Here is a 25813-nt window from a genome sequence, read left to right as displayed (position 1 = left end):
GGGGGAAGGAAGGGTGAGTGGTTTGCAATGCTGTAACCTCCAACTCCTGTTCCTACCGCTTTCATGGAATACAACCTCAGACCCGGATCATCAAGCCCCTCCGGTCCGCCCGACCTCATCCCCCCACACGATCCCCAGCCTCCCTTTCCCTTGGACTATGACGTCACACATCAGATTTCACACACTGCACGAACCAATCAGATCCCATTGCATTTGACATCATTTGCGACACATTTATTCTGATCCCGGAATTTAAATGACATTGCAATAAGACCTGCTTACAGAATAGAAACATAACAGCTTAGCAGAAAGGAACGGGAGTGAGCACTTTTGAGATCTCGCCCTGCAGAGCCAGATTTCTGGTGAAATGTCAGAGGCAAGCAGGTTCTCTGCCCAAGCTGTATTGCTGCAGACCTGAGACGGACATTATTATAATCCTAATGAAATGTTGGAATATGCAAGGGTTTACCATAATGAACTCTTGTCAGCCAGGCAATTCCTGTTCCTTGAAACAGAAAAAAAAAATACCCAACAAGCAAATGAATTCCTTTATTTTAGTTACATCCAAACAATCCCCATCTAGGACAATAAAAGACCAGTGAAGGAAAGATTTTTTTTAAATATTTATGCATGCTCTACCATTAATAAAAGTCACCTATGACTGTGTCTCTGTAATCAGAGAAATGGGAAAATAGAATTATCTTTTCTGTTTTTGTATATGGCTGTATGCTGCTCTCATATAAAAAATATAAAACCCCAAAATGTTAACTTGATTGGCAAGTTTTATAAAAAAGATAAATATTTGTTAGCTCACCTGCCTGCTACCGTCAAAATCTGTATGAACACTAACAGTACTCAGAATAGTACCACACCCAGGGGATAAAAGAATTGTAATAACAACTTTAAAACCTGTACCTCACTGGATAAGGTGTCGTGTAGTGTGGGCTTTTGAAAGATACCCAATAGGCAGGCGTAGGTTTCTCTTTAAGATGTTAGTGACACTCTTCAGTTATAGAAAATACTTTCCTTTATTAATCCTTATTGGCCATTGTGGAAGCAGCACAAAATGTATGCATAGTCTCTTCTCCAATTTAGAAGCGCTTTTCGGGTAATTTTGTTTGCAAAACAAAAAAACAAACAAACCAGGAAAAAATAAGGAACTCTCCTGGCACATTTTTAGCCACAGAAGGAACATTTGGCACCAGCGAATTTCTAAAAACGAGACAGCTATGTCCCTCAATAAATGCCTTCATTATATTCCTATGCAATAAAACAATGTTTGACAAACGAATCATTATTTGTAAACGTTTTGCTTGCACTGTGGAGACTGAGGGAAACAAGCCAGATTTGATGCTTCTTATTTTGGGCCACTGTGTATAATACTGTTAGAGGCAGCGATCATAAGTATAGGATAAAATATTGGCTGTGTCTGAAGATTGGGATATTTGTATTCTAAGCCTTGCCACAGTGGGCTTCCTTAAATAGAAGCTATACTTATTGCTCCTAAATTGCTTAAGGCGAAGGAAGCAGAGATGATGGGTTTTTTTTTTTTATGAATGTTTAAATGCAAATGGCAGCAAGACTGAAAATGCTATGCTAGCCAACATCAAAGGCTCGCCCAGGTCTGCGCATTAATGAGGCTTCTTTGTTTCCCGGATCACAGATTACAACAGGTTTCCATGCCATGGCCAAGGTTTTATCTCCATTCGAGAAGGATGTAAATCTCAAGACGATTTTTTTTTTCTTCACATGCATAGCAAAAAGATCTGCTTGGGTGGGGGGGAACCAAAATCCCAGCGAGCATTTCATGCCCTGTTATTCCTTCCTTTCTTTTTCCTGAGTTCAATATGTGGAGTAACCCGAAAACGGAAGGCGGTGTATAGAACCCATTGCATTAGAAAAAAAAAAGTAACATTTCATTCCAGTGTAACCACCTCAAGCAATTAAAAGTGAGAATTTTCTGAACAACAAAAAAAAGTATCATTATGCTGTTTATTAAATGAATCTTAAAAAAAAAAGACTGTTTTGTTGGATCAAATTGTTGCGGATATTTTTAAAGGAATATATTGTCGCCACACGAGAAAATGAAAATGTACATAGATTGAGAAAGACATAATTCTAGCAAATCAGAAAAACACATTTGCAGGGGCTGTAGCTGACAAATGTGTGCCATATATGTATATCAACTATTGCAATGTGCTAATGAAGTTAGCAGATCTGTGGTCTTCAATTATACCTTACATTTGAAATCTATGACTATGACTGTCGCCAGGACAGTAGCATATAAATATATGTTTTGGCGGCTGCGATGTTAATTTCATGTTTCCTACCCCGTGAGCAAACTGGAAAATACTAATTTATTGAAGACCAATGTCACGTCTGAATTTCATGAAGTTGAGGAAGCTCCAAATCAGAACTTCTGTAAACAGTCGTCCATCATCAACCTCCCCCCCAAAGAAATCACCCCCCCCCCCCAAAACCTCAGCGTTCAGAGCTGAAACTGGAAATATGCCATTTTAAATAGCAGCTCTAACTTGCTGGGTGTGCTTTGGAACCGTGCTCTTTTGAGATGCATTTTCTTAAATTCACTTAGTGCAAGACGAGCTCTACAGAATAACTTTAGAAATGTGAAAGCATGCTATATAATCAGAATTTGTGTATTCTGAACCGCGAATGTAAATGCATTGCGGATCGCACTATGTACGAACATAAAGGATGACAGAACAGCTCCCTCGCGTCGCTTAGGCTTTTCTGAAACTTCGAGCGGTGAAATGTGAGCAGGCAATTGTGTTTAATTTTATTTGGTCAGTTATGCATAGAAAAGTTTCACTGTCTGTCTTCTTTAAGAATCACTATAAAAATAATTAAAAAAAGCTTAGTCTGCCTACACACGGGGAGATGGGGATCTTTAAGATCCCCCTTTAAAAAAAAAGGATTATAAACTTTTGGGAGAAAGAGAGCTCCTGCAATGCTTTTTTCTTGTAAAAGTTCAGGGTTTGACAGATGTGCGCGCGCCATTCTCGGGGCCGCGGCGCGCGCCTGCCCCTGTAAGAGCGCCGCGCGCGCTCCGCCCTTCCCTCCGCGCGGCTGTCAATCAGCCGGCGCTGCCCTTTGATGTCGGGCGCCCGCCCCCCCTGTTCCCGTTCCTCGCGCTCCCGCCCGGGGCCGCCTGGCAGCCCAGCTCGGGCGCCACTGTCGCGTGCGTGCGCCGCCGGCGAGAAGGGAGCCGGGGCAGCAGAGCCGCCCCCCCCCCCCCGGCCACCATGCCCCAGCTCAGCAGCGGCGGAGGGGACGACCTGGGCGCCAACGACGAGCTCATCCCTTTCAAGGACGAGGGCGAGCAGGAGGAGAAGAGCCGGGAGAGCGCCTTCACCGAGGGCGACCTGGCGGACCTCAAGTCGTCGCTGGTGAACGAGACGGAGGGCGGGCAGCAGCAGCAGCAGCCGCCGCCGGCCGCAGAGCCCGAGGTGAGCCGCCCGCTCTTCAGCAGCCGCCGCCGCCGCCACCTTCGTTAAGGAAAGCAAACCCGAGCTGACTTCGTATGTGTCCCCCCCCCCCCCCCTCTTTCTTTCGCAGGCCATCAGGTGCGCGCGGGATGCCGCCCGCCTCTACCCGCAGAAGCCCGCCGAGCACATGGAGGAGGGTGAGTGAGGGGGGGGGGTGCATTGAACCCTTTGCCTGTGCGCCGTCCCCTCTTAAACCTGGCCCTGGGTGCTACCCCCCCCCAAAACTCGTTAGGATGAGGCATGGACCGAGGATCGGGCACACCCCCCCCCCCCAAACTCGTTAGGATGAGGCATGGACCGAGGATCGGGCACCCCCCCCCCAAACTCGTTAGGATGATGCATGGACCGAGGATCGGGCACCCCCCCCCCCAAACTCGTTAGGATGAGGCATGGACCGAGGATCGGGCACCCCCCCCCCAAACTCGTTAGGATGAGGCATGGACCGAGGATCGGGCACCCCCCCCCCCCCAAACTCGTTAGGATGAGGCATGGACCGAGGATCGGGCACCCCCCCCCCCTAAACTCGTTAGGATGAGGCATGGACCGAGGATCGGGCACCCCCCCCCCCCAAACTCGTTAGGATGAGGCATGGACCGAGGATCGGGCACCCCCCCCCCCCCCTAAACTCGTTAGGATGAGGCATGGACCGAGGATCGGGCACCCCCCCTGCCTCTGATCTCCCGTGCCACCCTCGGGAGATCAGAGGCACTTGCTCGTTTATCCCCCTTCCTTGCTTGTGGTCCTGATCTTTCTTTTGTTGCAGGAGACCCCCTTCCTCGGGGGGGGGGGGCTCTCCAGGGCGAGGAAGGTGCTGCTGCTGCACCGGGTGGGGGGGGGGCCCTGCTTGCAATGACAAGGAGAGCCCTTCCTACCACCGGAGGGAAGGTGATGCCAGGAAATGCCACCTCGCTGCAGGGCTGCCTCACTTCGCTTTGATTTCCGAGCCGGAGAGTCGCTTCCTGTCGGTTACTGTCACAGCCCGTGAGAGTTCAGTAGCCATCGCTCGCCCTTCTGCGGCTCCAGGGGGTAAACGCCGATCGCCGCCCTCCTCCTCCGCGCTGAAACGGCCCTGCAATCCTAAAACGCTGCACGCTTAGCCCGCAGGAAAGCAGCGCTGCTGCTGCTGCTGCTGCTGCTGTCCTCCGATTTATTTCCCCCCGTGCCATTAATGCCTTCTCTCTCATCAACTGAAGTACATGGACAGCGCATACCCTCCGAAATGCATTTGTGGTTTTCGTTTCTCGTTGCCGGAGTACAGCAGGGTCTGCCCAAGGATGGCATGAACCGTTTGAATTTAGGGACATTGCTTGGTTGAAGCTGCGGGGAACAAAAATTATTTTATTTTCCGTGCCTGCCCGCGCAGTGATTTTTTTGCTTTGCAATCAGCCTGAAATGTTTGCCCTTGGTGAAGTTAATACAAGTCCTTTCCTCCCAGCAGGTATAAAGCCTCAGGATTCGGGAATGTACAGGGGGTCGGCGTACTCCGGATACCCCTTCCTCATGCTGTCCGACTCTTATCTTCCAAATGCATCCGTGTCGCCCTTGGTGAGTGCATTTTATTTCAAGCTATTCGTTCCTGAAGCTGCAAGTCGATTGTTGAAAAGCCCAGGGATGTTGGCGCAGACGAATTTTAGAATTAATAATCTGATCTGATCAGGTGCTCATGGAATTGCCTGGAATAACGTCCCAGGAAATGCTAGATGTAATAGTCTCACTTTCAGGAAATTAACTTCTGTTAATTTAAATTCACTGGAAGGTTATGAACAACCAGATTTGTTTATAGCTTAATGTGTGTGCGTGATTGAGGGCCCTCAATCTTGTTATGTGGATGGCCTGGCCCTTCTCCGTGCCATATTGGATGGTGAAATTGTCAGATGAACATCACAAATCCTCGTGCCGCCTCGCTCATGACAGGGCAGTGTTTGAAGAAAGTTCTTTTGTAGGATGTTTGCATGGCACAAAAAAACAGCAAAGCTTCAGCACGCCGCAGAATCTACATCTGAAAAAGTGTTGAAGGCAGTCTTTGTGCACAGTAAAGTGTCACATCCTCGGCTCTCTGCGCTTCTGAGACCCTGTCGGAGAAACCTGCCTGGTACCTCATATGCCTCTATTCATGTCCTGATTTTATTCTTCCTGCCCCAGGTGATGTCTTATCATTTTTACATGTTGTGTCTTTTATAGCCCATATTGAAATGTGTGCTTTTTTTTTTAATCAGCATGCTTGCTTATTAATGCTAACAGTTAATGTGAAGCATTATACGTAAGACGTACGTTTTCCCAAATCTTTTATATTCTAGTTTGCACTTTTTCTGCAAATTCTGTATATATATAAGGGAAGATAATCTGCCTGTCTGCCAAACAACTTCCAGAGGCAGAAAACAGATTTGGAAACTGTCCTGCTTACAGGAAAAATCCTTTACCTTAGGACCCCAACTTCTATGACCTGGGGTACTCCGGCATAAGGGGAAAAGCACAGGACTGCTTCTGCGGCCAAGTCCATTAGCAAAGCACGTCCAGCAACGCTCTCTGAATTTTCAAGAAAGCTCACCACCCAGTAAAAAAAAATGTTACTAGCTGAAACGTTTATGGGTATCGAAAGGTTTGGGGAGAACTGCACAGAGCATCAGTTACTACCCTTAAGAGAAATATGGGAGTAACCTGCACAGAGTGGAATTACTACCTTAAGCTTGCTGGGCAGACTGGATGGACCGATTGGTCCTTTTCTGACGTCATTTCTATGTTTCTATGGGTGTAGCAGCCAAGTTATAGACATTGGGGCGTGTGTTTTTAATTGGTATGGATTTCACTGATGAATTGTTGTTGCCAGGACGCCAAAGCTAGATTGAAAACAGAGAAGAGAGTCTGAGGATGTGCTGACAGCTTAAGACATTTAAGGCCTTCAAGCATCGCAGTTCTTTTTGGTTTCAGGGCCAGTAGTTTGTAGGGGAAGGGGAAATCTGAATAGCAGAGATTTGACAAATAAAATTAAAAAAAAAAGGGGGGGATAGACAACAAACACGTATTGGGAACAGGTAATCCTATAATCCTAGGAGACTAGACTGGACCAAAAGCATGATGCCACTAACCCATGCTGCATCCAGATTCTACGTTGAAACTCTGTAGGCACTCTTCAAGTTACTCTTTTTGTGATTTTAGACACAGTCAAGGAGGCAAGAACATCTTACCCTCATGTCAAGTCACGTGTACCTCGCATATGGATGCGGCTTATGGTCGGTTCTACATTGATCAGTCAGAAAAATACATAAGTTCCGTTTGTTGGTCATGGTTTCCTCTCATTTTCCAATAACTGCTCAGTTCATTTCTGAATACTTTTCATTGGTAGTTGAAGGCGAGCTCCATTCAGGTACAGTAGATACTTCCCTGTCCCTTGTGGGCTTACAGTCGAAAAGCCCTGTTTAAGCAGGTATCTTTCCTTAGATGCAAAATGAGAGAAACCTTTAGTAAACGGGGGCCCTTAAGTTTTTACCCGAGGCAATGGAAAGTGAAGTGGCGTGTCAGTGGAATTTGAACTTTGGTCTCCCCTGTTCTCAGCCCTGCTGCCCTGACCACTGGCCTACTCCTCCAGGTCTGTCTTAGAACTTCTCTTGGGTAGACTCAGGAGAGAGAGGGCGAGATCTATGACTGAAGAAACGGATCTGGGCCTAGAAGGAGCCATCTTCCCTCCTCCTCCTGCAGGTTGTGTTGGATGGTGTTCTCACTTGGACCCCCATCACTGACCCTGCTCCTCGCGTGCCTGCAGAGTGAAGGCAGGGAAAGGCAATGCAGGGACATGGCTTGTGTAGTCAATGAATGCTTAGCTGGACGATCCCTACATCAGCCACCCATGTTGGTGTTTAATATCAGGTTGAGAGAACTTAATCATCAGAGACGTTTCCAGGGATTTGGAAGTCTCTCTCCTTGATCTCCAGATGGGACTGAAAAATGCAGACTTGATGACATCCAGCTTCAACCTTGCTAAATTCTCCTGTAGCCATCTGAGCCACCTCCAAACTGGGCCCAGTTGCTTCTGAGTCAGATGGGCCTGTCTACCATCTCTACCTGTGAATGTGGCATCCTTTCAGTGACTAAAAACCACAAAGTTACAAAATACCTTATTTTCTGCAGCCCTGGCGATCTCTCTCACTTGATGACCTCTTCTGGGCTTGGCTTTGCTCTGTTCTTTTGTAAAATAGGACATTGGTATTTCCTCTGCCATAGAAAAATATGTCAACCACACTGTATTTGGCAGTCTCTCACTTCAGCAGAACAACAACAACAACTGGGTTATCAAGTCGGACATCAATGAGATCTGAAAGGCAGTGTTATAAGTTAGACCTGACTTAACATTTGTGGATATGTGATACTTTATAGAACACTAGTGTGCATTATCATGAACCTCTTTACAATTACAATATTAACTTTAATCTAGTGTGCTTGATCCATCTTCATATTTTTATTTATTTATTTAACATGTTTTGTATGCCGTCATTCGGTTTCGCCATCGTAATGGTTTACAGTAATCAAAATAGGTGGGAAAAAGTAACAGGGTTTCAATAGAGAGTATAGTAGTTGAAAAGTTAGGTAACAGTGGTAGAATCAACAGGAATGACAAGGAAGTTATATATTGGAAAAGTTCTTAAGCGGTGTCTCGTGGGTTTCGAGGTTGTGTTGAGAGTTCATGGGTGGACAAGATGTCATCCACAATCTATCTCTGTCTGCATGATTATCTCCAGGACTCCTACAAGGTATCCTATTGCCTCCTGTAAGTGCACATTTGCTTAGGAAATGTCACAATGGCTGTCACCCTATGTTTGCATTGATTATAACAATTCTGAATATATATCGCGTGCTTTGCAGAATAGTTCTTTCCTATCACTGTTTGTAGAGCAAGGTTTCTATCATGTCCAATCCCACGTTATACAATACATTCTTCTGACCTGTATCTTACAAGTCCATATGTGAGTGTTATGATGGCTTCTTACCAGGTCGACGGTTCTGTTTCCAGTGACTATACCCTCTAGTAAGGCTAGTTGTTCTGGGACAGGCAACTCCCTTCCATCCTTGCAGGATAGCACCTTCTTCTGATTGCATTACATACTACATGACCTCTCCTCTTCCATCTTCCTGTGTGCCTCTCCAATGTTGTTGACAATAATCCTGAACTTTTTCATCTTCACTGCTCTCTAGTGGTTCTAGAGTGTAGGAAGTGTGAGGCCACTTCATGGACCAAGACTTCCACGTCTTCCTTAGGACCCCAGAAAGCCAACTTTCATCCTTTCTGTAAGAGGTCTGCTGCAGCCCTCTGGTACCTAGTCTGGCCTGCAGCTTCCAGGACCAGGCTCTATTCTTGAGCGGTCAAAATCTCCTCCAGCCGCTAGCTCTCTGCATGCAGGTCTTGGTTGTCAATAGCTCTATTGCTTGTTGTGTTCACTTTGCAGCAGGAAAAAGTGTGGGTGGGTGTGCAGATTGCTCTTGTATTTAGTTGGCATCCTGTTAGCTTAATGAAAGTGTTTGTTTGTTTGGTAAGATTCAGCTGATTTCTAAATGAAGCTTCTTCTGAGGATGTGTTCACCGCTTCTTATTTCTCTTTGTAGTGATCTTCGTGATTGGTCAGAAAGATGTCTGAATAGTTTCCATGACTCGGGCATAATTATCAAAACTGTTCTTTTTCTAGTTGGTTTGCTTTCCTCTACTTAGGGTATTATTTCATTTTCATTGTGCAAATATAACATTTGTTCTGGGGCCTGATGGGTTTCAAGGTAGCATTTTGAGCTTGCTGTACTTTCCCCATTGCTTGCTATGCTGTAGGGCCACATGTGTTTAAGCTTATTTCAAATGAGGCATTATGATGGAAGTGTGGGCAAGTGTGTTTTGACTTCTTGCCTTTACTTCAAAATGACATCATGGCGTGCACATGCTCAGGGACATGATAGAGGTCTTTAAAATAATGAGAGACCTTGAACGAGTAGATATGAATTGGTTATTTACTCTTTCGGATAATAGGAGGACTAAGGGGCACTCCATGAAGTGGCACAAGTAGCACATTTAAGACTAATCGGAGAAAATTCTTTTTCACTCAATGCACAGTCAAGCATTGAGTGAAAAAGGATGAGGTTAGTGCAGTTAATGCAGCTGGGTTTAAAAAAGGTTTGGATAAGTTCTTGGAAGAGAAGTCCATTACCTGCTATTAATCAAGTTTACTTAGGGAATGGCCTCTGCTATTAATTGCATCAGTAGCATGGGATCTTCTTGGTGTTTGGGTTCTTGCCAGGTTCTTGTGGCCTGGATTGGCCACTGTTGGAAACAGGATGCTGGGCTTGATGGACCCTTGGTCTGACCCAGCATGGCAATTTCTTATGTTCTTATCCCAGTTCTAGGTGCTGGTGATGTCTGGATAAAGACTGCATACTGATTCAGGGTCGGGGAGGGAGGGGGGGGAGGTGTCAGCATTTGTGTCAAGGGGATTTATTTGGTTTTCCTGAGATACACAGGGCCACTGCCACATTGTTAAACTAACAGAGCATACAATTATTTTTCTTTGCCAAAGATGATAGAAACATTTCTGCCAGAAACGTTTCTAAGTCTAGAATGTTTGGGTCAATCAAGCACTTAATCATGCAGTGCTGTGTTGACACCCTTCTACTTTACTGTGCCGGTTTATGTGTATAATCTGAAAACTGTATCCCACTGTTAAAATAATGCTTAGACATATGCCCTTGCTAACGGTGTGTGGGACTCTAATATGTTTTCTTTCTCTTGGTGTTGAAAGTGACTGCTTTATCCAGTGCTCACGTTTTATGCAACTCCGTTACGTGTACGGAAAAGGTTTTGGGTAGAAATCTGAGCTATGGGCAGGTGAAATGGAATAGTGTCTGAGCTGAAACGCAGCAGTGGCTTGTGCCAGCTCGCAGCCAGGGGCAGGAGAAGTCCACGCCGCATCGTTTGTTTGTTTTTGCAAGAGGAGTACAGATTTTGAGAGCTGGCACAAAGCTTGCAGGGTAAATAGCACCTGACGGGGAGGGTCTGAAAATTGCCCCCTCCAAGCTGTCGCATTATTTCCTTGACGTCCCTTACCCATAAAACCATCACCGGGATGACGTAGAGATGTGCAGTTTTTTCCTCTTGTGCCCTCTTTTTTGAACCGAGGGTCAAATTAATACGAGTCGACATTATGACTTGTAGGTGACTGGTTCATATTTTGCAATTACCTTTGCGATGCGGTTAAAATTGTTCTCATTACGTCGTGGGCTCCCGCTCCGCCTGGTCTCCTCCGTTTTTGTTTCACAGTGAGTCTCTCTCGACCGGGGAGGTGGGGGGTCTTGGCTTCATACTGGGAGGGAGGCAGGGGCGGCAAAAGGGCACCAGAACATTTGATAAGTGAAAGTAAAGGGATTAGCAAGCATGACGAAAAATCAAAGAAAGAGAAAGTAGTGAACAGGAAAGGAGAACTGGAGAAAGCAAGAGAGGGGCGGGGCCATGGGGCACTCTTAGTGCGACAGCAAGAAGAAACAGTGGCCTGCAATGAGACAGAGTCCTCCTGTTTTTAGTGTGTGTCTCGGGGGGGCAATGAGCCAGGAATCTTAATGCAAATCCATAAAACGCCAAAACAGACTGCTAACCCACCCGAAACTTTGGATCTCTAGTATCTCTTCTCCCTACTTATACTGCATGTTTTTAAAATAAGACTGGTCTGCCAGACACACAAGAATAACATTTTGGGGGGAAGACAGAAACCACAGAGGTCAATATTCGGGCGCAGGTGGCTAAGTAAGTTAGCAAACAAGTCTTAGCCGAGATATTCAGTGGCGCAGCTCTGCTGCTGAATGTACCCGGAGAAGTCTAAAGTTAGCCAGACACCGTAGTCTGATAAGTTTGAATATCACAACTTATCTTGCTAGGTTAGCCGGATAAGGAGCTTCTCCCAGTTAGGTTCTGGGGGTTTTTCTTATCTAAATTAAAAAAAAAAAAAAAAAGAGGCTGAATATTCCAAAATTTGCCATTTAGATGGATAACTTTATCTGTTGAAATGGCTTTTGAATATCCACCTCCTTAATTCTAAATTATCAGTTCAAATCTGATCCTTATTAATACTGGCCAGGAGTTTGCAGTATTTGAGCACTTAGGTCACTAAAACTTAATATTAAATGTTTTGTGCACCACCAGCACCCAGAACATGAGGATTCCTGACAGATATACTACTTGCTTCAGCCACTAGTGGCTCTTCATTTCTTTGCCCAGTCCTCTATAGCTGCATGGTGGTGATCAGTAACCCGCAGGCACCTTTTTATAACGGTTAATCGGGTCAGATGGTAACACACGTACAGAAACTTGTTCTGACGACTCAACAAAGCATTAGGGATAAATTCAGACATGCACGAGGAGAACCTACCCGAGTTCTCCCCAGGTCTCTGCCTTGCTCTGTGCCGAGATGGCAGATGCTGGCAGAAGTGCACAGCAAACATCACCCGACCCAGTCATTGATTTATCAAATTCTCAAGGGCGTTCTGGGAAAGGTAACCAACTGATGCAAGAAAAAAAGGAAACTTTTATGTGGCAAGGAATAGCAATATCTAAGGAGTGGATCGTGAACAAATTTGCTTCGGTTGAATACAGCTACAATACTCACTGGACACCTGACCCTGCCCTTTCTTGAGTTTAGAGGTCATCCATCACTCATCTACATACATGAGATCTAAAGATGGCAGTGGGTACCTTACAAGTTATGGAAAAAATATACCATCCCACTGTGCCTACCTGGGGTAGATTTTCAAAAGCTTAGTCGGTGGCCAACCTAAAATAAGGAGGTAGGCATGTCGATTGAATGTGCTGACCCGGATTTTCTGCCAGAGCACCTCCGCCTACATGGAGCAATTCTCAAGTGTTGGTAAAAATCCACGCACGTTTTAACCCACGGACTATGCACCAGTTCTCAGAAAGGAAAGTCTCTGAATAACTGCCCAGGGGAGGAAAGTTCCCACAGAGACTTACGCCTGCTTTCTATGGATACTTATTCCCTTCCAAACAATGCACGTAGAGCTCAATGTTCAAAAGAAACTGCAATTTTAGCCAGATAAGTCTTATCCGGCCAACTTCCATAGGATATTCAGTACCATGGCTATGCTGCTGACTATCCTCATTTTTGTTGCTACTTAGCAGGATAAGTGAAACCTGCACTCAAGCTAGGTAGAGAGTACAGTGTACACATCAACTCTTTTTACCTTTCATCACTCCAAATGACATCACTCGTGTCAGCTTTGCTGTTCGTACCTCCGATTTTCTATGTAAAAGTGCCCCCCTCTCTTACAGTGATATAAATAGTAAACTTGCTCTCTCTCTCATTGCAATGAAAATCTTTTCAGTCGGTTTCACGCCTGTGGTGGATTACTCGGTGCGCGATATGAAAAATAATGCGGGAGCAGGGAAATTAGCCTAACCACGCCCCCTTTTCTATCACGGGCGTTTATTTCTGCCCTGTTTACAGCATTTTGATGAATCTAGGGCTAAATTAGGTGGGATGGGACTACTTATCCGATCTGCCCACTAGATAAGCCACTTATCAGGCTAGGTAATTAGCTGATTATCTGACTAAGTGGCAGCCACTGAACATAGCTGGATATTCAGTGACTGTCACTGCATTGCGAACATCAGTGAGGGCGGATTTTCAGAAGGCCACACGCGCGTAAAGGCTGGTACGCGCATAAGCGCAGGTCTCCCGAAAAGGGGCAGGCCGGGAGATGGAGTGCCGGCGCACGCATGTTATAAAATCGCACGTACGTTTTTGAAAATCTAGCCCTGAGCTTTTTCCCAGTTTTTGAGGCTGTAACTATAATGCAGTATGAGATTGTGACCCAGTATGCCCTGCCCGATGGTCTTTATGTGGACTGCAGATGGAGTTTGCCAGTTGTGATTGTTTGATACTTCTCTAGAAGAAATCACCCTGGTGCATGCATAACATTTTTCAGATTCTGTTTTCCAGCAGAGTGCTGGTGTGATCTGCTTTATTAAATCCATTGGCAAGAAGAGACCAGGAAACGCCTCTGTACAGCATGCAGAAGTGTAAGCTCCTAAGAGAAGGGACTTGTGTGTGTTTTTTTTTTTTTGTCAAACCGTGTTATTCCATCAGTGATAGTAGCTGGTAACATTGGCTCTGTAAGGAGATGACCTCCAAATGGAAGGGAAGTCATACAAATGATCTCTTTCTGTACTGTAAGACTCCTCTTATCCAAAGCAATTTGACATTGACTCTGGCCCATATGAAACGCATTACATTTTCTCTTCTAAAAAAAAAAAAAAAAGCACATCGCTGGGCCACATGAAAGGTTAAGGCCTAAAAATAGCTGTGCCCCAAAGATGCAGGATAGTGGTAATTGTGCTGATCATAAAATAGTTGAGGTGATGGCCAGCCAGCCACCCACATGCACACATTCAGAATGTACTATAGTGAAGGGAGAGCGCATTGATGCAGGATTGCTGATAGGATGATACGTCTACCCTGATCATTCTTATAAACGTTCACCAGGTCAGCTTTGCCAAGAGAGGAAAAAGCAAGGCTTCAGTGATTGCGGACATCATACGTCCCATCTACCAGCGTTACATATAATGTAAACTGAGCAAACACTCCCATCGCGTCTGTGGGCTCTGGTCCTGCTTTTCATGAGAACGTGGAATCACTTTTACCCTCCGCTGCCTCAGATGCAAACTTAGATTAGGAGCCCTCTGGAGACAAGGAAATAGCTACAGTTCCTGAATGTAATCCGCTTTGAAGCCCTGAAAGGCAGAATATAAATAAATAAATAAAATAAATTATAAATAAGATGCAAGGGGGCAAAACCAGAACTCGGTCATTCTGCCCACTATCATGGTGCTGTCTTCACACTTTAAATATATGTAATATACCACTGCACTGTCTTCATACTGGCACTGTAAAAACTGCATGCCCCTGTGTGGTACAACTAGAGAAGAGCCGATGAGTTTCGTGTACTTGGGAGAGACTGCGGTGTATTCTAGTACTGGCCCCTGTAGACTTGCTCTGCGCCACTCAGATTTCTGCCGCAGCTTTTGGTAGCTCTGTCAAGGCAGAACAGTGCTAGCATTTTAAAATACAGTTCAGCCGCATGCATTCTGTATTTCTAGAAAAAAACTAAAATGCGCCACTGGCCTGTTCCTGTTGGTTTCTCAGCACAGTACTAGTGCTCCAAAATTGAAGGTGGAATTCTCTTTGGCTGGAAATCCTAAATTTTTCCTTCATAAGTCGACTGATATTTCTACCTTCTACAACGGAAAGAAAGTGAAAACCTTAACAAAAACAAAAAAAACTTTAAGATTCATAGTTCTAATAGTCTATTAGTATAATGCAGAACTTTTTGTTATAAGTAGGTTGCCAACTCACTCAGGTCACCTCAGACAGACTACTGCAGTTCTCGTTTTGCCCCGTTGCGTGCATGGAGTTATAGTTCTGATTTAAGCAGGAACTACATCCCCCATGCATGTCATGGAGCAAAACCAAGTGCTGATTCAGCCTGTTGAGATTGGCCAGAGTGAGGTGGCACCGTAGGTCTGAGTGTTGCATGCCCATTCCAACTCTTTGGCAAGCCAATTCAACACCAGTTCTTTCCTTCTAAAAATAAGCTTGCTTATGGCATTTGGAAAAGCCACACAGATCTGAAGTAAAGTAATAGGCTGTTAAAGAAAATAACATTGCTTTACAGCTGGCATGAAACTCATTAAGGCGGAAGTTTCATTTAAAATGAGATGCAGCTGGGGCTCGAGCGGCAGAGGACGTAAAGTGGGTGGGACGTGCATAATGCTAAGGCTGTCGCTCTGGGACTTGGCTTCCATTTTCAGATGATGGCTTAAGCTTTACATTAGATGGGCAAAGTTGGTTTCCTATCCTGTTCCGAGCTGCTATGTGAAGTAGGACGTGATCCAAACTTTAAACAGGGTTGTTGAATTTCTTTTTTTTTTTTTTTTGAGATGTACTGCCAGTGACTTTCCAGCACTGCTTTAAAGGATCTGATGCAATTGGCCGATGTCTTCGGAACGGGGCAGCTGTTGCTAATAAACTTTCAAAGAATTGCGGAAAAAAAAATTGCAGGCAAACTGGTGAAAGTTTATCACCTGACAGCTCTTAAAGAGAGAGTAAGCTGTGAGAGCAGCACTTGGGGGAGAATAGCAGATAGGCATTTAATGCAGTCTCAGTATGACATAAGAGATGGGGCTTGTAAAGTCAGGAGAGGACCCGCCACGTCCTGACTCTTCCACATGGCAGGCATCGTTGGATACAAAACTATTGAATAAACGAAACCAAATCCCACTTTTCCCTCCCCACCCCCAGATTGTAGTAGTAGGAAAGACCTGCAGACTGGGTATTTCCTGTTCGCTGATGACCAGCTAGCTTTCTTCAGAGTTTTTTTTTTTGTGTAGTACTGTGCAGATTATTTGTGATAGTTCAGAAGGCCGTGATTGCCAAAAATAAAACTGAGAACCTTGCACTATTTTATTCCCCTGCCCCCCCAAAATGCAACAGGTTGGAGTGGGTGTTTTTCTGCTGAACATTTTATATTTCTCCAGGGATACCCAAGCACTTAAAAAAAAATGTTACAATGGAGGAGCTGGATCAGATTTCAATGTCCACACATTTTTAAAGCAGATCATAAGTGAAGTCGTTTATTAGCTTCGTAGCAACGTCGGTGGTATGGTAATTCACGGCTGCCCCCAACGTGGACCGTGTTTTTCGTAAACTGCATCGGGAGGGACCAAATCTGCAAATGAGAGTGCAATCAACGGGGACATCCAAACAGGCAAACAAAAGTGTTTTTCAACAATTAGGAAATTTATGCTCGATCACGTTTCGTAAGTTTAAACAAGCTCCCCTTATAAGCGGCAGTCGGGTACTGGACTGAACAGCACCGCCCACAACAACACTTCCAGAAACCAGCGTTAAATGGCAAAAGCGCACGCCAAAGGAAAAGTCGCGTGACCAAGTCCTGTAAAGAGCGTTGTCGGAAATGACGACGTCCAGGGCAAGGCAGGCGCTTGACGACAGGGTCACTACATTAGCACGCGGGTGGACATTACAATGCTCATCAGACTAGATTAATAGCTATCCAGAGACCCAGCACTGAAAGTACAATGTTATGTGTCCATAAGCATGGAAAATAAAGCAGTGTATGAAAGGGGAAGTTAAGAAGGGGGCAAAAACTGCAAATTATCAAAAGAAAACAGACCGACCAGTTTCCAGATTTAAGCCATGAGGGGATATAGTGCTTTAAGCGACCTATCTGTTCTGTTCATGCTGTAACAAGGGTTGTGAATAGTGGCCACCCCGGGTGTGAGGAGTACAAATTTCAATGATTTAAAAAAAATAAATAAATATGGAGGCCTTCAGGGCACAGTGTGCGCTGGCCCAGTGCGCTGCTAGGAGTGCAGAGCCCGTCTCTTCTGCCGGCGCTGCCTCCCATTCGGGCAAGCGCGGCCCTCGCTGTGACTCGAAAATCGGAGCGAGTCAGAAGGGTGGTGGGCCGCACACTATGCGGTTCACGGCATTGCCAGCAAACCTCGCATGCACTCACGAGGCTGGCGTGCCCATGGGGGGGGGGGGGATTGGGAAGGGCGCTGTGCATTCACTGGCATGACTGAGGTTACTGCACGGGCATCTCGGCGTGCGGAGGGACGGGGGCAGTGTGCACTCTGCGGTTACTGCCCCTGCTTCTCGCATGCACTCACGAGGCTGGCCGTGCCCATAGGGGGGGAATTGGGAAGTGCGCTGTGCATTCACTGGCATTACTGAGGTTACTGCACGGGCATCTCGGCGTGCGGAGGGACGGGGGCAGTGTGCACTCTGCGGTTACTGCCCCTGCTTCTCGCATGCGCCCACGTTGGCACCCGAGAAAGATTAACTTGCTCACAACTGCCTTTTCTATATAGGGAAGAACCATGCACTCGGCACTGTTTAATAGAGGTAGGGATCTGCCTTTCCAGTTTTTATTTTATTTTTCCTGGGAATTTTTCAGTGCTTGTTATAACAAGAACAAAAGATGGTAGAGATCGGGGTGGTGGGGGGGGGGAGGGAAATGACTCCTCCCTTTTCCGGGTCAATATAATTTTTGTTCTTTATGTAACAAACATGGATATGTATTCCCAGGAAAAATAAAAATGCAAACGTAGGTCCCTAAATTATAAGCAATGCTGAGCAAGATTGCCCACCGGTAGCATATAGCCTCCGTTTTTAAGACTGGGCGTTAAGCTCCCGGTCGCACGTTGAATGGTGCCAACTCAACCTGTGCCACGGAAATGCACAATAATTTGAGACAAGATGACGGTGGTTTGATTTGGTTCCTTACCAGTTCATCAGCTCTCGCTGAATAGTAGACTTTAGCCGTCGCAGGACTCGTGGGCTATCATCCTCTGGATGTATCACACTTAACTTTCTTGTCATGAAGGAAAAGAGCTGTGTGTTTTATATCTTGGAACTCTTTACTTACATAATACATGTGAAGGAAATCATTCATTACCAGCAGGTAACAACCAGTGGGACAGGTAATTGCTACCCAAGACAAAGCCGAGCGCAAACAGAAAGAGGATGCCAAATGGCTGAACGGTGCAACTGCAGTGAATGCCACCCTCTCTTCTCTGTGGTGTCTTTGCAAGCTAAGAAAGAAACACAGTATTCCAAAATGTGTGAAAGGAGATAGGAGCCAACTGAGGCCATAGAAAAAAATAATTCTCATAGTCGCAATATTTATTCCACAGAGGTTAACACCACAAGCTCTGATTAGCCAAACCCCTGCTGCATGCTAACTTCATATTTGCATTCTCCCATGTTAATGAGATCACAATGGCAATTATACAAGGCTTAGGCATAGTTTTCTACTTGTGGGGGAGAGAGTTAAATGCAACTTCATTACTGGTACCTAAGATTACAGTAAGGGAAGTATTTTAATGACCGCACAAAAGGATTTATTTATTTATTTATTTTTAATTTAAAAAAAAGAAAAGAATTCTGGATGAAAGTTTCACAAAGACGGCCGTCTTCCCATCCTTTTGTACTGATTTGCTCTGCTGATGTGTCAAGAGCTCACAAGCTATCATTTTTTGGATGCTGTGTTTTGCCACGAGGATAACAAAATGCATGCGGCTTGGGCCATCTCACTTTAATTTTTAAAAGGTCTCAGGAACTATTAGAAAAGGAGATTTATGCCAGTGGTAACACTATAATAAGACAAAATCTTCTCGCACTCATCCAGGTTTCCGCAAACGGGGTAGGCGTGCATACAACGGATTAATGCTTGACTTCAGCTATTTCTGTCCCCTGACTTTACTTGGGAGCCTCAGACTTTTCTGTGGAGCTCATGAGGGCTATGCAGTCCTAAAATACTTTATTTGTAATAGATGCTCCCAAGGCAGAGGAATGGGACACACGTATTTCTAACTTTAACCGTTAGACATTCAAACAGTAAGAATGTCTGCCCGCTGTTCACACTAAGTACACCTAAGGAAGATCGTTTTATGCGTGGGTGGGATGGGCTAAAATCTGCATCGGATGTCTGCACGCAGACTTTTCTCGCCTTTTCAAAGCAAACTTCTGCACGTAAATTTACTTCTGAAAGTGGTCGGGTAATTGCCCTTCCTCCAGCACAACGTAGCCCGCACACAGTTACACCTGCTGTTCACAGGGAGTAAATGAAAGGGTTAACATGCATCTGTACGCTTTGGAAAACTTAAAGCACGCATGCCAGCCCACCCCGGGGCATATAAGTGTGCGCACGAACCTGGGCGAGGTGCACACTTTTTCATGCATATTGAGCCCCAGATGATTCTAGAAAAGCCATTTCGTGCATAAATCTGTGTGTTTTATGCATAATGGCTTTGAAAACTCAGTCAGAAAATCTGGGTCAGAACGGGGGAAGCAAAATTAATGCTCAGTACAGTTTTCTAGCACTAGGTGCCTAAATTTAGGCTCTTAAGCACCTATTTTTAGCAAATGTTGGTGCCTGTTTGGCTGAATTTAAGTAATTCAGAAGCTTAGCTCCCTAAATTTAGCTGTTGCACTTTTTTATTTATTTATTTATTTATTTATTTTTAATATCAGCCTTGTAGTTGGGTTCACGCTCCATTAAAGGCAAGTGAGAGTTCCAGAAGAGTAACTTAAAGCAGAGTTTCATACCTTTAAAATCAATCCAAGACAATAAAAATCCAATGGTTGAGGACCAGACCAGGGTCCAAACCAGAGAATTAGGACAGGGTAGCAAGATCAAGACAGGAACACAGCTGAGCACCCGCACAGAGTCCCTGCAAGCTGTTGAACACTTGGAACTTAGATCGGCACTAGAAGGTACAGAATCTAGGCCGTAGTGCTGAGTGACTCCATAGGCTGAAAGCAGAGGCAGGGTCATTTGGTTTTAGGGTATTGCAAGGAAAGCTGCCACCACCAAATAGTGGTGTAGCCAATTGCTGTAGTCCCTGGGCTGGAAAGCCCTAGTATGTTAGTTTAAGACCAGCAAGGTCTAACTTATATAGAAATATAAAATCGTTATGCTTAGTTTAAGGCATCTATTATCTGTATTGTTGATTATGTCACTGGCTCAGAGCCTTAGAAAACAGTTGCTTTCCATTATAAATGTATTTCCTAATGCATCCTGTGAATTTGCCAGCAAAAATCACTCCTGGATTTGCAACATAGAACCTGTCTGTTCAATTTTCCAACAGTTTATATAAATTAAGCTACAACTGCCCAGAGACCAGCCAAGTCAGTGTGGCAGAGTACAAGCCGGGAAGGCAACAGGGACGGAGGAGGACAGATGTTGATGTATTTAGAATAGATTGTTACAATGCTTGTGGAAGAAAGGGATTCTGGGTGAGAATTCTATGCTCATCTACCCAAGATGGCAGCATACAAAGAAGGAAGACCAGAAAAAATAAAACTGTCTTGAATAAGAGTTGATATCTAACAGTCATGATCTATGGCTAGCAGCTGGAATACGTCCTTGGCAGTTTGGACAGGGGTTAGCTGCACAGACTCAATGGGTCAGTTGGTGATTTTTATGCCATCATCTGCTATGTTGGGTAAAGGATTGTAAGGCCCATCGAGTCTGCCTACTTTCAAAGGGGAGTAGATTCAGGGAAAGGTGGTTGCATGCACGGAAAAGCTTCCCAGCGGAGGAGAAACTAGGAGACTTCACGGAATAAGCAAGGAGTTTCCTTCGTGGTGAAGACATGAAGGGAAAGCCACCGATCAGCAGGGGCCTGCGGTGTGGCCTCTAGGGAAGCAGATTGGGCAGACTGGATGCGCCTTCTGTGTCACAGTCTGGGTTTCAGATTTACTACTTATTCTTGCGTCTGATCCCAGTTGATCATTTAACATTTGCTCTCTCGCTTCTGGCAACGGAGGTTCCTCTGTGCTTGTCCGTAATTTCTTGAGTCCCCCCCACCTCCACTGACAGGCTGCTGTGTGCATTCACCACTCTGTCCATGAAGAAATATTTCATAAGTGTTACTGCAGAGTCTCGTATCATGAGCTTTTGGCTCTTCGTTCTGCTCTTCTCATACATATCTGGGTCCTTAGATCTTATTTCAAAGGGTTCTTGGTACCGACTGCATCATTTGGTATCCTTGGGGTGCCTGTACTCTGCCTCTGTGCCTCCAGAACCAACACAGGCCTCAGCAATGCCCTGTATGGAGGTATTAGAGATAACAGTACCCCAACCAACGTTTTTCACAATAGCAAACTTTTTTTTTTAAGCTGCTGGCTCTGGCCACTGGCTGATCGCACTGTTTCCCTTCCTTGAAATCAGTCGGCACAATCACCCTGAGGTCTTTTTCCTGGTCCGTGCGCATCAGTATTTCATCCCTCAGCACCCCAAATGCCTGATTTTTATCCTTATTCTGTGTTGAATCTTCACTGCCAGTCACTTGGCCATTCCTTGAGTTTTATCAACTCGTTTTTTTTCTTTTTGCTGACCCCCCCCCCCCTCGGGCCATGCTGCACAGGTACAAGAAAATGCCTATTTTTATGCTCCCACTCCACGTGCGGTTGTTTGCACAGTAGTCTTGCTTACAAAACTCTTAGAACTGTGAATAGTTATGGGGAGCCCAAGTAAAACGAAAACTTTGCTAAGGCAGTTCAGGTTCTCGATTTAAAAAAGAAATCTTTCGGCGCACACAGCCAAGGATTTTCATGCTCCATCAAAGAGGCCGTAGCACCAAGGCGAAGATATCTTGAGTCTGCAGGTTTCACGAAAGGCACAGGTGTCCTCCCCCCGTCCGTCCCCCCGGCAACTTTATGGATGAGAGAACCCAGCGAACGAACTGCAAATGTGAAAAAAAGAGAAAAGAATTTCTCTTGAAGGCAGGAAGGAAAAAGCTTGCGATAACTGGCCCACTGTTGCTGTTTCAAAAGATGAAAATAAACATCTTCAAACAAACGGAGAGCTTGCTTTTAATTCGTAATCTTTCCGAGTATCAAAGAAAATGAATCTGCCTCGTGCTTCCACCTTTCTCGCAGCTGCTTTAGCATGCTCTTTAAAAAAAACTTATTTCCAAGAAAATCTGTTTAAGTGCAAGGTAGCGGTCTTTTTTTTTTTTTTTCTTTTGCTTCACCACCTCTCTAAGCAGGTTTTATTCAGTGCTGTGGTAGATGCTGGGGTACTGTTTTGTTGTGTGTGTGTTTATTTTTGTTTTGTTTTTTGTTTTTTTGTTTTTTTAAATCTATGAGCGCACAGACCCCGTTTCAGGGCTGTAGAATCCTTGGGAGAAGCGTCAAACTCTCACATCAAAGCTGCCTGAAAAAACACATGTGCCCAAAATCAGAAGAACCCATTGTGAACACTTAGATTTCCCTCAGCAACATCCTGCAATTTTGTCTTATTAATCTGCAAAAAAAAAAAAAAAAAAAACAACCAACCAACGTTTTTTTCACAATAGCAAACTCCTATTGAGTCTCTCTGAGTATGCATTGTTTGCTGTTTTGGTATGGCAGCCAGATTCTTCTCTAGCAAGCCCTTGTCGCGGTAAATATTTGTCTGCTACCAGCCCGCTTTATTATAAAGAGCGGTCACTGCTGCAAACCCGTTCAGCTGTAAGTATGTGGAGCCTGTTGAGTGCAGCCTCCCGGGTGTGGTTTACTGCATGCAGACTGGGTCTATGAAGACCCGTAGAAATTAGGCTTCTCCTGCATGCGTGTGGAAGCTGCAAACCTTGTATGCAGGGGCTGAGCGCTCCGTGATCGGTTTCACCTGTTATCTGATTTTATGAGGTGGGGTTGTGTGTGTGTGTGTGTGTGTGTGGAAGGGAAAGGGGGTATCGGGGGTTGTGGGAAGATTTAAACAGTCTATGGTGAGCAAGGCAGGCAGAAGTCGGCAATGAGAGGTTCGTTAACCACATGCACACCTGGCACTCCTCTGAAAGTATCTGCAAACAGTCCTGGCAGACTGTAGAGTGAGGTTAAAACCAGAATTAACTTTTTCAGCAGACAGAAGACACTTGGAGCTGCCAAGATAATACAGAAAAAAAAACCAAAAACACAGATGGCTCTTTTAATTCAGTTAGAAGAAACCCAAACATCTCTGCATTTCACTTTTTGTTTCTCCTCTTTGCATATTTAAGTTCCAAAGGCAAAGTAAGGGTATCGAAAGCTTCTCCTGCATCTCCGGATCGATGGAAATTCGGCTGGTTTCTCTCTTTTATTCTTCAGTGCGGTGCATCGGAAACAGAAGTACGGCTTGAACCCCCGAGGAAGGACATGGCCTTAATGAGAGACATTTTTTACATTAAATAAAAAAATATTTCCTATGCCTCTCTACGGCTTCTGCAGTTTGTTTGGTGTGATTGTTGGAGGAGGCACGGATTTATTTTACGGGTCTCTTTCCCAGATTTGTGGGGACAAACCCATATGCACTGAAACATCATAGATGTGACCCTTCCTATGAACGAGGCATGGTTAAAATCATGGCCTGTTCTAGAAAGCTTGGAAAAGCCACCATAACCCTAGCTGCAGTGGTGGTGGCTTTAACTAGTGAGCCCAGGCACAACGCTCTCCTTAAAAAGCAGGTTGCTTCCCCTTTGGTTAATGATTGTGAGCCCTTGTCCTGTGGCAAGGCGTAGTTACTAGGCCCCTGCTTGACAGCTGGTGAACACGTCCTGGTCAGGGAGAAGCTGGAGCTTCGCCTAAACCAGCCCCGTTCCCTGCAGGTTGAGCCCGTGGGTTTCGAGTGCGAAACGAGAGAAAGTCCAGGGATGAGCCGAGAATCGGGGGGGCAGGCAGCAGACGGGGGCGTAGTCAGGATACGAGGCAAGGTCAGGTCCAGCTGGCGAGCAAGGGAGTATTCCCAAGCGGAGGTCAGAAACGGAGAATCGGACCAAGACAGGACAAGACTGACAAGACTCGGTGGACAAGGCAGGCAGACTGAGCAAGCCAACAGCGATAGGGCAAGGGCAGGAACAGGGCGAGGCTGGAAAAGGCAAGAGTGGATACGCAGAGGCAACGCGTGCTGATGGCTAGGCAGGGGACCCATTGCTGAGGCAAAGAGAAGTCGTGGCTGGGTTTAAATACCTAGCCACATGACATCAAGAGGTACCTGCCGAGTGGATTCCTGCTATGGGGCCTTTTAAGAGGCTCCACATGATGCAGGCGTGGCTAAGGAGGCAGCAGGATCAAAATCTCCAGAGATGCAGCTTCCTGCAAGTTTGGAAGAAGCAGTTGGCTGCTACTGTGGTTATGGCCATGGGAGAGTGGCTTGCGGCCGTTAACAGGGTAAGTTGTTTTTTTTTTTTTGTTTTGGTTTTTTTTTTTTGCAAAATTGCACATAATGTATGCAGCAAATATGCATGCAAGTTACACCAGTTTTCAGAGTGGACTTGTGTGCCGAATACTGCCTGGATTCTACCCATGACTATGCGTCACCTTTTTAGGATAATCATGTTACAGCATTACATTTTAGAATTTTCTCTTGTTCTAAATAGCTTGCAGTAGGACCCCCTGACCTATTTACTGTCTTTCAGAGAAGGCCATATCTTCAGGGCAGGAGTCTGACCATTTCCTTTGTGGGCCGAATAAAGTGGGTTGGGTTTTGGTTTTTTTTACATTCATTTACATAATGGAAAAGTTGACAAAAGTATTTGTACAGACAAAACTATTTTATTAACAAAGCTTCCACTGTACCTTGGCTTTAAACCTTTTTTTTTTCCTACCTTTTACTGACCTCATTGTGGCTGGGGGAGAGTAGGCCTAAGAAATAAACATGAATTACTGTTGGTTTTAAATACATTTTTCAGTTGAGTTTTAAAAAATAATTAAGGTTGTACATCTTATCTGTGACATGTGGCGTAGTGAGAGTAGGGCAGTTGTTAAGTCAGATCTATTATATAAATTTGATTCCGGTCTCCATTGTATACACTGGAATTTAACTAGTTACCAATGTAACTTTTCCACTGTTTTTATCTGATATTAATCAGAAATGTTAACCCTTGGTTGAGTGTGTGAGTTCCTGTACCATGTAAAGATGACCTGATCCCTACTCCCATTCTGTTTAAATCAAAAAAGAATTTACATTCCGTGTCACTAGGTCACCGATATCTTGAGTCAGTTCAGCAATTTATTTCTTGGCCTTCAAACCTACTTTATTGGAGTAATTTTCCCACGTTGTTTGTCAAGTACTTGGGCTATGTTAGTCCATGTATATTGCACCAGTTATTAAAGGGAAGCAATCTACGATTAGCAATAAGCATGTGCAAAGTCCACATGTTAAAAGCATCCATGTGCTTTGCAACTGCTACTGGCAGATGTGGCACAGTGGGGGCAAAATAGGCGCATGCTTCTGGGTAAACCCATGACCTGCTCTGCTTTCTTCACCCAACCTAAACGCACCCACAGGACTTGTACCTTTTGACATGACCTAAAGAGCGCATGCGATGAAGCGCGTGTGTCCTTTTCGGAGATATTCGAGGATGCCATTTTATCCGATTAAGTACCTTTTTGAAAATTATCCCTCTAAGCAGACGACACAATATTATTCAAAGTTTTATTTAAACGGCAGCGGATTGCGAGGATGTGCAGAAGGAGCTTGCGAGTCTAGAAGACTGGGCAACTGAATGGCAGATTAAATTTAATGTAGAAAAGTGCAAAAGTGATGCACAGAGGGGAGAATCCTAGCTACAGGTACACGAGGCGGGGTTCTGTATTGGGAGTCTTCACCCAGGAAAAGGACCTTGGAGTCCATGTGGACAATACGTTGAAATCTTCGCTCACTGCATGGTGGTGGTGGTGGTGGTCAAAAATGCAAATACACCGTTATGAATGATTGATAGAATGG

The 25813-nt window shown here is 45.0% G+C and overlaps 1 protein-coding gene across 12 annotated transcripts in view; it reads left to right on the top strand.

Annotated features, from left to right (window-relative positions):
* The first annotated feature begins 3124 nt into the window (after positions 1–3124).
* The window catches only part of TCF7 (transcription factor 7), a 115384-nt gene continuing 92695 nt past the window's right edge, over positions 3125–25813 (top strand). For 7 of the 12 annotated variants that reach the window (XM_029583796.1, XM_029583792.1, XM_029583798.1 and 4 more), the window contains exons 1-3: positions 3125–3467; positions 3577–3643; positions 4942–5051. In XM_029583796.1, coding sequence (XP_029439656.1) covers positions 3264–3467; positions 3577–3643; positions 4942–5051 — 381 coding nt within the window. In that variant the 5' untranslated portion in view covers positions 3125–3263. The remainder of the gene's footprint in view (positions 3468–3576; positions 3644–4941; positions 5052–25813) is intronic. The other 5 variants (XM_029583797.1, XM_029583791.1, XM_029583800.1 and 2 more) reach the window with 3 other exon arrangements.

The sequence above is a fragment of the Rhinatrema bivittatum genome, chromosome 18, assembly GCF_901001135.1.
Source record: "Rhinatrema bivittatum chromosome 18, aRhiBiv1.1, whole genome shotgun sequence".
NCBI lineage: Eukaryota > Metazoa > Chordata > Amphibia > Gymnophiona > Rhinatrematidae > Rhinatrema > Rhinatrema bivittatum.
The sequence above is the reverse complement of the archived record's forward strand: the minus strand, read 5'-3'. Positions and strand labels throughout refer to the sequence as shown.